This window comes from Taudactylus pleione, unplaced genomic scaffold, assembly GCF_031769625.1.
Source record: "Taudactylus pleione unplaced genomic scaffold, aTauple2 ptg000556l, whole genome shotgun sequence".
Taxonomy (NCBI): domain Eukaryota; kingdom Metazoa; phylum Chordata; class Amphibia; order Anura; family Myobatrachidae; genus Taudactylus; species Taudactylus pleione.
The window spans coordinates 17,323,161-17,338,156 of NW_028284958.1; the positions used below are offsets into that span (position 1 = coordinate 17,323,161).

The 14,996-nt window shown below is 41.0% G+C and overlaps 1 protein-coding gene across 9 annotated transcripts in view; it reads left to right on the forward strand.

Moving 5' to 3' along the window:
• Positions 1–6,656, forward strand: part of MEF2A (myocyte enhancer factor 2A) — a 152,550-nt gene extending 145,894 nt beyond the window's left edge. For all 9 annotated transcript variants that reach the window (XM_088452693.1, XM_088452697.1, XM_088452698.1 and 6 more), the window contains one exon: positions 4,784–6,656. In XM_088452693.1, the coding sequence (XP_088308819.1) occupies positions 4,784–5,117 (334 nt within the window). In that variant the 3' untranslated portion in view covers positions 5,118–6,656. The remainder of the gene's footprint in view (positions 1–4,783) is intronic.
• Positions 6,657–14,996: the final 8,340 nt, after the last annotated feature.

Here is a 14,996-nt window from a genome sequence, read left to right on the forward strand (position 1 = left end):
AGGAGACTTTAATCAGCCATGGTAATTTACCGCGTCCTAATTAATCCCCTGGGGCTATTCAATTAGCCCAAAGGCAGTCCACAGGCTGCACTTAATGGGGAACCCGAAAAGAAATCCCCGATAAATAGGCTGTTGATGGGTGAAAAGACCCTGTTAACACACAGGTCTTTAAACTTTTCAGATTTTATCTGTTAACGCCCATTAACATGTTAACATAATGGGTGTTAAAAAGGGTTTCTAGTGAAAAAGGGGCTCTAATTGAATAGAGTTAGTTCAACAAAAGTACTTAATGTATTTTTAATGATTGCACATTTTTTTGTAGGCCAGATTTCGCTAGGGATTTTCTACCCTTTGGGCTGAGGCTGGTTTCACGTTGTGACTGGTGTACTCCATGTTTGTGAGTGAAGCTGGGTACACACTATGTGAAATGCTGGCCAATCTTGTGATCCACGATGGATCGCAACGACCATGGCATAATGTGTGCCCTCAATTCATGGTTTGATGAATTTTGTGGTTGCATCTTCCCATCTGATGTGCTGCTTCTTAGGGCTAAATAGTTCAAAATAAAAAATGGCGTGGAGTCCCCATCTAAACCCATAACCATCCATGGACCTCTTAGCCTGGACTGGTAATGGAAAATCGGGGGAAAAACTGGCACCACCACGGCAAAATCAGCACCAGGCTGAACAAGCCAGGGTAGTTATGCTACAGCAGGAAGACATACAGCCTGGGGTCTTCCTGCCAAAGAATTAATCAGCCTCAAACTGGTCAGCTCAGAGCTGAACATCCTCGGAAAGTGGGGGCCACCTCTGGGAAACGACTCTTTTGCCTCAACGTCACTTTCCAGCATGCTTTGCCAGTGACAGTAGCCAATATTATCTTCGATTGCATGTTCCTTACATAAAAAATAGATCTAGTACAGATTTAAAAACAGCAGAATAAATATTCTTGCGTTAAAGATGTACATATGAAAAAACAGAACACTGCATAAATCAGTCAGCTGATAATTACTGGTCAGTGTTGTGCTAACAATACATGCCTCTTTATGTCACCAGTCATGATAAAGGTAATACATGTAGCTATCAGTCATAGCACAGCAACATCTATCACTTGTTAGTCATAGCACAGCAACATCTGCCACTCATCAGTCATAGCACAACATCATCTGCCACTCATCAGTCATAGCAAAGTAATATCTATCACTTATCAGTCATAGCACAGCAACATCTATTACTTGTGAGTCATAGCAAAGCAACGGGTTGGGTATGTAATACTGCCAGACGGAGGCCCGGCGGTTGAAATCCCGACGCCGGAAGGCCGGCAGATGAAGATCCCAACAGGGGAGGTCATTAGGCTATCCCTACCCCTCTCCCCCTCCTAACTCTAACCCTCCCTTAGTGGTGCCTAACCCTAACCTCCCCCACTAGTGTCTAACCCTAACCTCCCCCCAGGGGTGCTTAAACCTAACCCCACCTCCCCTAACCTCCACCCCGGTGGTGCCTAACCCTCTCCCCTTCCCTCCCCAGCGGCTAACCGCTTGCGACGCCTGGCTTACCTACGTTTGGTATGCTGAGCGTCGGGATTTAGACGCCTATCTTTAGTTCCATTCCGGGCTTTCAGCGTTCGGCATTTCGTCCGCCGGCTTCCTGACTACATCCCCACAACATCATCTGCCTCATATAGCTCATCAACATCTGCCACTCATCAGTCATAGCAAAGTAATATCTATCACTTATCAGTCATAGCACAGCAACATCTATCACATAGTAGTTGTCGCACAGCAATAACTGTGACACTGAAGAAGGTCGATTTGGCCTAGAACGCACCCATCACTCCCAATTAGTCCCAGTCCCTCAATGGGGTTAAGATCTGGACTCTTAAGCTGGCCAGTCCATCCGGGTTACCAAATTTTCTCTATACCAGTCCTGTGTCAGCCTGGAAACATGACAGGTAGAATTGTCAGCCTGATAAATACCTATATAGTGTAGCACAGCAACATCTGCCTCTTATTAGTCATAGCACAGCAACATCTATCGCTTATTAGTCATAGCACAGCAACATCTGCCACTTATTAGTCATAGCACAGCAACATCTATCGTTTATTAGTCATAGCACAGCAACATCTGCCACTTATTAGTCATAGCACAGCAACATCTATCACTTATTAGTCATAGCACAGCAACATCTATCACTTATCAGTCATAGCACAGCAACATCTATCACTTATTAGTCATAGCACAGCAACATCTATCACTTATCAGTCATAGCACAGCAACATCTATCACTTATCAGTCATAGCACAGCAACATCTATCGCTTATTAGTCATAGCACAGCAACATCTGCCACTTATTAGTCATAGCACAGCAACAACGATCACTTATTAGTTATAGCACAGCAACATCTATCACTTATCAGTCATAGCACAGCAACATCTGCCACTTATTAGTCATAGCACAGCAACAACGATCACTTATTAGTTATAGCACAGCAACATCTGCCACTTATTAGTCATAGCACAGCAACAACGATCACTTATTAGTTATAGCACAGCAACATCTATCACTTATCAGTCATAGCACAGCAACATCTATCACTTAGTAGTTGTCGCACAGCAATAACTGTGACACTGAAGAAGGTCGATTTGGCCTAGAACGCACCCATCACTCCCAATTAGTCCCAGTCCCTCAATGGGGTTAAGATCTGGACTCTTAAGCTGGCCAGTCCATCCGGGTTACCAAATTTTCTCTATACCAGTCCTGTGTCAGCCTGGAAACATGACAGGTAGAATTGTCAGCCTGATAAATACCTATATAGTGTAGCACAGCAACATCTGCCTCTTATTAGTCATAGCACAGCAACATCTATCGCTTATTAGTCATAGCACAGCAACATCTGCCACTTATTAGTCATAGCACAGCAACATCTATCGCTTATTAGTCATAGCACAGCAACATCTGCCACTTATTAGTCATAGCACAGCAACATCTATCACTTATTAGTCATAGCACAGCAACATCTATCACTTATCAGTCATAGCACAGCAACATCTATCACTTATTAGTCATAGCACAGCAACATCTGCCACTTATTAGTCATAGCACAGCAACAACGATCACTTATTAGTTATAGCACAGCAACATCTATCACTTATCAGTCATAGCACAGCAACATCTGCCACTTATTAGTCATAGCACAGCAACAACGATCACTTATTAGTTATAGCACAGCAACATCTATCACTTATTAAGTCATAGTACAGCAACATCTGCTTCATATTAGTCCATAGCACAGCAACATCTGCCTCTTATTAGTCATAGCACAGCAACATCTATCGCTTATTAGTCATAGTACAGCAACATCTGCCTCTTATTAGTCATAGTACAGCAACATCTGCCTCTTATTAGTCATAGCACAGCAACATCTATCGCTTATTAGTCCATAGCACAGCAACATCTGCCTCTTATTAGTCATAGCACAGCAACATCTATCACTTCTCAGTCATAGCACAGCAACACCTATCACTTCTCAGTCATAGCACAGCAACATCTATCACTTCTCAGTCATAGCACAGCAACATCTATCACTTAGTAGTTGTAGCACAGCAACATCTGCCTTTTATACACTGTAGACAAAAGTGATTGGACACTGACAGTAATAGATCAAGAGATTTCATTGACATCAGTACTTTGTAAGTCCACCATGTGCAGTGATTACTATAGACACCCTTCTTGGCAAACTGTCCACAAGTTCCTGGACAACAGCAGGTGGTATGTTTTGCCATTCCGCCTTAAGTATACTGATCAACTGTGACACTGAAGAAGGTCGATTTGGCCTAGAACGCACCCATCACTCCAATTAGTCCCAGTCCCTCAATGGGGTTAAGATCTGGACTCTTAAGCTGGCCAGTCCATCCGGGTTACCAAATTTTATATATATATATCAGTCCTGCATCAGCCTGGAAACATGACAGGTGGAATTGTCAGCCTGATAAATACCTATATAGTGTAGCACAGCAACATTTGCCTCTTATTAGTCATAGCACAGCAACATCTATCGCTTATTAGTCATAGCACAGCAACATCTGCCACTTATTAGTCATAGCACAGCAACATCTGCCACTTATTAGTCATAGTACAGCAACAACTATCACTTATTAGTTATAGCACAGTAACATCTATCACTTATTAGTCATAGCACAGCAACAACTATCACTTATTAGTCATAGCACAGCAACATCTGCCACTTATTAGTCATAGTACAGCAACAACTATCACTTATTAGTTATAGCACAGCAACATCTATCACTTATTATTAGTCATAGCACAGCAACATCTATCACTTGTTAGTTACATAGCGCAGCAACATCTATCACTTATTAGTCATAGCGCAGCAACATCTGCCACTTATCAGTCATAGCACAGCAACAACTATCACTTATTAGTCATAGCACAGCAACAACTACCACTTATTAGTCATAGTACAGAAACATCTGCCACTTATTAGTCATAGCACAGCAACAACTATCACTTATTAGTCATAGTACAGAAACATCTGCCACTTATTAGCCATAGCACAGAAACATGTGCCACTTATCAGTCATCACAGCAACATCTATCACTTATTAGTCATAGCACAGCAACATCTATCACTTATTAGTCATAGCACAGCAACTTCTGCCACTTATCAGTCCCAGCACAGCAACATCTACCACTTTTTCTGATGACTTGTTATGTGAATCCTCTGCTTGTTATAGTAACGAATATTGGTTTGTTCATTCCACAGGGCTAGTGGGCAGTTATCTCAGGGTTCAAATTTATCCATCAATACCAACCAAAATGTCAACATAAAGTCAGAGCCAATATCTCCTCCCCGAGACAGAGTCGCCTCATCTGGATTCCCTCCACAGCACCATCAACATCAACACCAGGCCCGCCCAGAAATGGGCAGATCACCCGTTGACAGCTTAAGCAGCTCCAGCAGCTCTTATGATGGGAGTGACCGAGAGGACGTCAGGAATGATTTCCACTCTCCTGTTGGCATGGGACGAAATTCCAATAATGAGGACAGGGACAGCCCTTCGATGAAGCGCATGAGGATGGATGCATGGGTGACATAGAGCCTTCTCTTTCATCTTTTGTGGCAGAGTCCCCAGCATATCTAAAAAAAAACGTTTACAGAGGATGCAGAACCCTTATTGTATATTCACAGTGTATGTGTAATATATATGTATACTTTTATAATATATGTTAGACATACACACAAATATAGGGAAAAAGAAATATATCACAAGTCTATCTTTGTGTGTTTCTGTGCGCTCGCTTGTGCTTCTCACAATTCTATCAGGTACCTGCTGCAGTGACTGTATACAGACCTACAACGATCTAAGACAATGTGGCGCTTACGTGGAGTTTGAAATGACCCTTTTCTAAAGGGAAAAAACCTTCTGCATCTTATACTGTACCACATTGAGACTTCTATAGTAAAGGGATGTTTGTTTAATATGGGGATGAGAGTAATGAAAACATGTTTCATCCCTATAGTGCAGTGCCGTGTTATCAGTCCCTTTACCACCTCAACTGACTCTAACCCTCACTACCAAGGGGGTTTACATTTAAAAAAAAAAAAAGCAAAGCGATGTGTTCCCCACTGTAAGCAGATGAGTTAAAGACATGGCTTTGTAGCAGGAATGAAAACCCCAAAGCAGGAAACAAAAGAAAGCAATACTGTATATGAAATGTTTTATCCTACAGAAATCCCCCCTCACAAAAGGAGTATGAAGGGCTTAAGCCACATAATCTATTTTTGCACGAGTAACACAAACAGCAATTGTACCAGAGAAGAGAAAGGAGGTTCTCTGGAAGTGTGTGTCTTTAAAAATAAAATAGGGGGGACTCGAGTCGGGGCTAAGCATGAGAATTTATACGCCTGTTGGAGGCATTAAAAAAAAATTAATATATTAAGTTATAATTGGGATATGTTTCAGAACATTTTTTTTTTACATTCATACCTTGAAAACAGATAAAGAAATGATTTTAGCTTGTGTATATTTTATATTATTAAAATTAAATAAAACAATACCCATAAGAATGAATAACTATATATAAAAGTTATATACTTTTGAACACTTTCTGTAAGGAATTATTTATATAAACCAAAGCTATATGTTCAAGCTTTTTTTGTAGGCTATAGCTCTATCTTGTTATTTTATGATTTTTATATTTTTTTGTTTTAATTTGTTTTGTTTTTTTTGCTTTGAGAGTAAAAAAAAATACAAATAAATAATGCAACATCTACAAAACGAAAAACAAGCCATGCTACACTTATAATTGTATGTGTAAATTAATCTTTGAGCCAAACTCTTGTTCTTTGTATATAGCATCCTAAATATTTCACCACAGGGTGTAAGTACCAATGTATTGTATGCTCACCAAACTTAAATAGGAGATATATAATATTATTATAAAATATTTTTGTGGATTTCTGCCAACTTGAACTGATAAAGGCAATATCCTATCAAGTAGAAGAGTATTCAATGTGTAATGTACAATTTTGTCAAATATGCTGTATTCCCTTTTGGGTATTAATTGCTAGTACTGTTACTGCACAACTCCCTTTTTTTCTGAGAGTTGTATAAAATTTTGTTTTGTGGTTTTCACAGTGGTGTGTTTTTGTTGTTCTTTTTTAAATTCTAATGTAATTCACTTGGATTCCATGCACAGCAATGTGGCAAAACATATACAATGAACAGAAGACAAATGCTGAGGTTTAGGAATGCAGCTGGACATTTTTTAAATGTGTATTCATAGCATGGAGTGTCTCAAGTGGTGTGGCTTCTGTATGGAAAACAGTGGTCTCTTGTCTCCTCTGCTGTTGGAGAGGGCTGTAATCAGTCAGGTGACCAATTAATTGAAAAATGTAATGTACTTGTTTTGCCACAATAAGAGGTGGCTAATAATATATATGGTAACTCTGATCTTGTTGCTAGTAAATTGTACATACCCATATCCATCTAATGCATTTCCCCTTATTTTTAATATACATTTGCCACTTGTCCAGTAGTTTTAAAAAATATCTTTTCAGTAATGTAATGATGGTGACAGGGGTCATTACATCACTATTGAAATATGAATATTATTACAGGATGCATTGTTTTGGATTAGTACTAGTACTTTTTGCAGGTAGTACTAGTACTTTTTGCAGGAGATGGGCGATGTCCCTTTTATCAGTTACCTCCTTGGTGCTAGTCCCTTGCAGCAGGATAGAGACCTTTTGAGGTTAATGCAGAGGGGGGTCACAATTGCAGACCAAATTGCAGACTTAAAAGTTAACTAAAAATGCAGTAATTGAGGGTAACTATGGTAAAGTGCGGGTGACACCATCAGCATAGTCATCCAATAAACAACGGATATGCACACACAGCATTCGCTGTTTAGGTTTTAAAAATACTTTAAATGATTTTGTATTATTTTAATACATCAAAACTTTATATATGCAACAACAAAAGCACCTACCGGCATCACAATCAGCCAATCACAAGCAATATAATGTGTATTTGCATCTACCTCTGGCTGCTCCTAAATAATAGTGCTTGGACAGATGTATATGCGCCTGGGTGCCAGTCTGCCTATTGCACAAACATGCACTTAATATACTTAAAGGTGTATAAATGGCCATTGCATGGTTTCCCAGCTACATTTCTAAGTTCCACTTATACCAAACATCTGGCACTGTAGATCCTTTGGAACATTTTCTTTAAATCAGATTTATTTTTAAATGTATCCTATCTATCTTGTGGTATTATTAGAATGTTATTGGGCCCTTAGAAAAACTTTACCTGAACACTTTCCAACTCCACACTTCCACTTAACTGTATCACACCGTAATATCTGCTCCATGACAAAGCAGTTACTCACTAGTGAGGCCATTACTGGACACGTGTTCTAAAAATGTATCTTGCTATACATTAGGAATCAGGAATCAATCTACCAATGACCTTTGTTTCTATGCATGCAGGATGCTTTTGCCACATTGCTGTGTATGAAGCAAATGAAATGAAACCTGCAGTGGTAAAGATTAAATATTTAATTTTGTATAGGGGTTAATTAGCGCAGTAACACTTTCCCCTTTACTGTCTATTATCTTGTGTGCCTTACAGAATGGCTATGCTGACTGTATTATCGTCCTATGCAGATTATTCCGCTTTAAGCAGAGGATCCAAACGAAACATTTAACTAAGCTGCTCGATAATGAGCTACTTTTTATGGGCCAGAGAACAAATTCTATTTAAAAAAGCATCACATTTTATTATTGCCACCTAATCGTTCAAAATATGTTCAAACACGAGACACTAAAATATAAACATGATATGTATCACCCATCCTAACATATGACATTTTCTCATATGACAACCAGGTGTGGGACTTGTTCCTGTACATTTCTCCACAGTAAGTGTGTGTCTATGTATGTTTATATGTGTGTGTGTGTGTGTGTGTATGTATGTGTGTATATATATATATATATATATGTATATATAATACACACGCACACAATAAAGTTGTGAGGAATTACAATGTGTAGAGGGTTTTGTGACAGGTTTGTCTCAGATTTAATTTGGGAGGTTTATTGCATCCAATTTATGTGTATAGATATCTCCATATGATGGTAGAGAGTCTGTACATACTGTATACCTTTTTAAAGAATAACTGACAATTATGCATTTAATTATGTTGTATAAAAAAATATATATATCTCATGGAATTAAAACACTGCAGTTTTTTAATTGTGAAAATTTATACTAGAAAATATTTATTACTTTTTAGAATTTCAGTCTGTTTCGTTGACTCAATGGATCGTCCTCGTCCCCCACAATCCATGAAGTGGTGTACATTGGGACTATAAGCTGCAGGCTTGTCAGAACAGGCTGCTACAACATAAGCAGTAACCTGTGGTTCTCCAGCTGGTGTAGATCTGTCAGCAAGTACGGCCAGGTTGTGTGCTTTAGTATCAGTTAAAGTATTTATAACAAAGGCCAAGTGTCCCAAAATGGATGTTGAACTTTGTCATATTGAATTGCTGTATGATACCAAAAAGAAAAAAAGTTCAAATCCTGTTTTTCCCTGCAGTGAGCTAAACGATAGTGGTCTCGTGAATAAGACTGTGGTCTAGTTACTGTAAATGTTAATGCTTTATGGATCTTGTGTCCATGGTACCCATATAATAGTGGCAATAAGTGTTATTGCTTTTAGAATGCAGCGCGGTATTCCCTATAAGACAGGGTCTGCAAACCTGGATATTCTAAAATGTGTGTCGGCATCTGGGTGAGCTCGTTCAAAATATTGATATGTGAGTGAGCTGTAAAGTACAGTCATTATATATTGTAATGCTAGAAGATCTATTTTTCTTCAACCACTTTCATCAAATAGAACGGCCACAAGTGGTACGATTCTATTGGCTACTGAGACAATACAGGTGACGGGGTCAGTGTAGCAATGTGAAAAGTTTTCTGTTTTTGCTCATGGGAATAAAACTATTACTTCTGCTGCTCTCTTTATTTTACAATTACAGGACATGTTTGATCATGAAACTGACCCGTTTTGGCTTTGTTAGTAAATGACACTATACGATGTGTGTACCCAGCGATGTAACGATACATCGTGCACGCCGTACACACGCAAGATCCGGGGTACAGCGGCATGATGTGTTGTTACATGCTGCCTGTAATAGCCCTGTGTCCTTCATTGCATCCTCCCATCTGCTGCGCAGATGGATTGGACATGCACACGATAAGATCTGTACTAAACATCGTTCCGATCCCCGTCTGAACGATATATCGAGTGTGTTCCCAGCTTAACTTCTCAATAAGAAAATTAGGGAGCCCAAGGCACAACTTTCACAGCTGTTACTCTGAAAATAATTCAGAAAAAAATATTGTGTATATATTTTAGTGGGATAGATGCCTTTTATTACTGTGCCCCTCATGTTTCTATACATGCCTATTTCTAAGTATTCTTATTTTCTATCGATACCAAAATATATCAAGGGTAAATAAAAGGGGGATACACTTGTAAACATGACTTTTCTTTAGAAGTTATTGTCGAAGTACAGTTCCGATTATTTCTATCTAGCTGCGGATTGGACTGTATAATAGCTGGGCAGCCTCCGTTTGCATATCCCTTTTAACACTTGCGAAAATAGAGGCCAGTAATTACTGCAAAACTTTTCTAACTTCTTAAATGATGATGCTTTCATATTGTCGGACAGTTGAACAGAAAAATAAAAGTCTCGTAGCTGCCCAAATATTTCATCTATTTTTAGATTTTTAGACTAGCAGAGCTGTGGTGCATACAATGTGTCAGGAAAGGGAATATACCTATTAGCAGTTCCACTGCCTTACCAATCATAAACCATCTTTTAGGTTTTTTTTTTTTTTTTAACATGACCCATATCTGCACACAAGAAATACATAGTAAATATGGAATTAATGTTTTTAGATATTTAACACGGCTGGGAAACCGTTCATTAACATGCCAGACTCTTAAGTACGGATCACAGAGCAAACCTTTTTATGTACCGTGTCAGTGAAATATTTGCTTGAGATAAACCTCGGATGTTTTTTCAATTTGTCCATGGTATGCAGACTATAAATCTATTTGGCGGCAGAAGCTGGACTTTGTCGCAGTCACTTTGGCGTAAAGGGAATTACAAAACAAAATGTGGAACTTGTGAGAATTTACAAAATGGGTGTATTATTTTATCTTTATTATACATAATGATATTCTTGTGACTTTTTGTTGAATGGATATATTGAGAAAAAAAAAAAAAAGAAATAGCGATTGTAAAATATTTGTATCCTGCATTCATGAAAGTAAATATAATGGCTTTTACTGTGACCTCCATCCTGGACTGTGTCGTCTTTCCAACAAAAGTGTACAATACTTCTATACCGAGTGTTTGCTCCTATTACAGGTGCGAAGGTATGATCACTTGCACCCAAATAATGAAGAATACAGTTTGGGCATGAAAAAGATACAGGTTTGTGCCACGCTGTGCTGGCATTTCAGCAAAGGGGAATGACAATGTATAGGCTGCTGCTGTCCCCGGACAGACTTATTTATATTTGTGACGAGATTGGACATTTCTGGCTTCACCTTATCGATGTGGTCAAAAGATGACTCCACACACTGGCATATGCCAGCATCTCCGATAGTGATCCAATCAACCTTCTGTTGGGCATCGTAGTCCTTTTTGGCCCAAGCAGCCATATCTGGCCAATTGTTTTATGACAGGTGGGACATGGCCGCATGTGTGGAATCATTTGCTGTGTAGATGGAACTGCAGTCAGCGCACAAACCTGAATTGTCACATGCACCAAATATACCTGGACAATTCCCTAAAAGTATAGCTATAACAATCCTGGAAAATGTAAGTTATATCATCGATTTATGCAATGAAAAAAATCATTCCCTTTAAGTGCAGAGGTCTCCTCATACCTCTAGCCTCAATGGCCAGAGTGAGCCACCAGGTCCCATGCAACTCTGCTTGCGCCGAACATCTTTTTCTACTAAAGCTGGGTACACACCTAACAGATATATATGAAGATGATGGTTGTTCATATACACTGAGCAACCATCATCTGTGCGTGTCGCGCCCGCCTCACCGCGGCCACTGCTGCAAGCACAACGCCCCAATATATCTGGAGATATATTGGGCATTGGCTGTGCAGCACAGCAGACGCGATATGTCTGTGAGCTACGTCGTTCACAGACGTAATGGGTATGAAGCCACCGGTTCATATCTTGACGCCGGCAGCCTAAAGGGAGAAGATACCTACAGGGCAGGTAAGTATCCTATCTCTAACCCTCCCCCACCCCCCTAACCCTCCCTTAGTGGTGCCTAATACCCCCTTACCGCACCCTAAACCTAACACTCCCGGGAGGGTGCCTAACCCTAACCCCCCCAAACCTAAACCTGCTAAGCTTGCTAAACTTAACCCTCCCCTTCGCGGCTAACACTAAGGGCGCACCGGACTTACCTCGTTCAGGCTGGCATTCCGGTGTCGAGATTTCTGATTGGTATCAAGGCCACCGGTCTCATAACTACAATCCTTCACAGACATATTGCTGGTACACACTGGCTGAAGCACACAAGATATATTGGGGCAGATGTATTAACCGCCGAAGTGGCATCAGTGCACGTTATGGGCACTGATACCGCTTCTTCCCCATGTATGTAAGATAGCAGCGCCGATAGGCAGGGCAATGTATAAGCGGTCAGTTCGCTTGACCGTTCTGCCAGCTGCAGCTATCGATATCGACAGCTGCAGCTTGGCAATGCCCTATCCCCACAACAGGGACAGCGCTGTCCCTGCTGCGGTGGCTGACTGCTCCGGGGGCTGCACGCCGGATCTCACGATGCTTACAAGATCCCGTGCATGCTCAGTGGAGCCGGCTGGGAGTGAGACGCAGCGCATCAGAACTAGGCCGATGTGCTGTGTGCTCTAGCAGGGATCGCCGGAGGGGTTTTTTTCACTCCCCTGCTCCAGCCGATGAGATGTTAATACATCTCATCGTTAGTGCTTCCTGCTTTGCCTCTGTAAAGAGGCGAAGCAGGAGGAGTTATAGGGGCAGGATAAGTGCTGCTATAATACATCACCCCCATTGGCTGATCAATTGATCAGCCAATATATCTGCCAGTGTGTAACCAGCATAAGACACACCACAAAACTGCACTGATTTGATATGCGACACTTGTATACAGATTGACTCAGTCGAACACAGATATACAAGTGTCACATATCAAATCAGTGCAGTCTTAATTGCATTGTGACTAAGATGCATTTTGGGGTGAAAAATATGCTTGGCACAAGCTGAGTACTACGGGACATGGCGCGCCACGAGTGACTGCAGCAACAATGTATGAGGACACATCTGTATGTTTTGTGTTGCTGCTTGTGTCCCTTCCTCATATATATATATATATATATATATATACACATACATTGTGTCAGTGGCCAAGATATGACTCTTATTCAGTAAGTTTGAGAACTTCTGTGCTAAAGATATTGGAATAATCCCCATATCCCAAAGACTGAAAAATGTGCTCTGATCTGCGATCTTAGCCGGAGAAATGGAACGATTCCCTGGTATGGCTGTGGCCATCTTTGACTCGCCCCTGGATATCTTCAGGCCGCGCTCTGCCCTTAGAGGAGCACTTTCTTATTACAATAAGGCATGTTTCACGGCGAGTGGTGAGGTGATGTGCTTTGTGTGACATATTGTGAACGCAGATAAGAGAAAATAAAACACCTGGATATGAGGAATACAACCTAACATCAGCTTTTTATTTTACATTCAAATGTCTATTTTACACACAGTAATGCACCACAATATGTTACACTAAAAACATCCTTGGATTTTATAAAGGCTCATAGGTAGCCTTTTTCAAAAGTAGTTGGCTACAGTACTCATTCATATTCTCATTCACACTCATCTTTAAATTCTCTAAATTTTATATATATGGGATGTAGTCGGCAAAATACCTACCTATCTACTGCAGGGTCTCGTCGCAAGCCCGATGGTCTTGACCATCGCGACCATCTTTTTGGCCACTCGCATATGCTGTGGGTGGTCACCCACAGCTATGCGAGCGGCCAGGAGGCCGCTCCATTTTAAGGTAGGAGGGCACTGATTCAGAGCGAGCGCTCTGGTCAGAGCGTCCGGCTCTGAATCAGACCCTGAGGCCAAGATATGAAAATTCTGTCAATGTCCCAATATTTATGCACCTGACTGTATGTATGTGTGTATATATATATATATATCTATCTGCAACCCTGTATAACCCTGATTAAGGGTTAAATAACATACTATATTAAGTACATATATGAGGTAAATATATATGTACTGCAGTCACAGTTCTTGAGGTAAAATGTATGTGTGTGTCATGTATTTATAATGGAGTATTGTAGTTCATGATATGTATGTATATATATATTATATATATAATTTTTTTTTTTGATAATTTTTTTGTTTTAATGTATTTGCATATAACTTTATGTGGTACTTTTTTCTATCCCTGTGGTGAGGATGTGCACAGTGTATGACATGCACAGGAGAAGAAGTGGTCGGAGTGATATGGCTGGGAGTGGTTGGGTTCCTGTCAGGAAAAGAGGAGGAGGGACAGAGAGACATATAAAAGGAGCTGCCAGGCACAGGGGGACAGAGCCAGAGAGGGAGCTCAGCCGGAGCTGGGGAAGCAGGAGGGACGGTGGTACTCACCGCGTCTTGCTGGAGATGCAGCGTTGTGGGAGGTGGTCCCGGCGGTGGGGAAGAGCAGAGGGACCCGCATTGATCAGGGCATTCCCTGTGAGAGGAGGCAGCTGGCTCAGACTGGAGGCAGATGGTCGCAGTGAGGCAGCCGGCGTCGTGGAGCAGGAGCCGGCTACAGTTTGCCAGGAGGTGGGGCTTGCAGTAGCGGTAAGCAGAGCAGTCGGCAGCAGCTCCCAGTGGGACATCTCAGCAGCAGCGCTGCCAAGAGGAGCAGCGCTGAGAGAAGGCAGTGTAGCGCTGAGATGACTGTAAGCTGATTTAGGGGTCTATTTACTAAGCAGTGTTAGCAGACAGAGAGAAAAGTGATAAGGTGCCGGCCAATCAGCACCCAATTTGTAATTTTTCAAACACAACCTGTGAGATGGCAGTTGGGAGCTGATTGGCTGGCACCTTATCACTTTTCACTTCTCCTAATACTACTTAGTAAATAGACCCCTTAATCACCAGCGCGGAGGTGACAGTGAGTAGTCATACCTGGTACCCACACAGAGGATAGCAGCACCAATACAGGGGATATTCTAAAGCCATCTTTATTATTATAGACATAATTCCCTGCATAATTTGGGACAGGAGTACACAACTGGGAGGAGCAGATAGAGCTATATGTATAGGGGTTGCCTAGCAACAATTGGCTCTTACTGGAAGGAATAATATTTACAGGAAGGGGTACA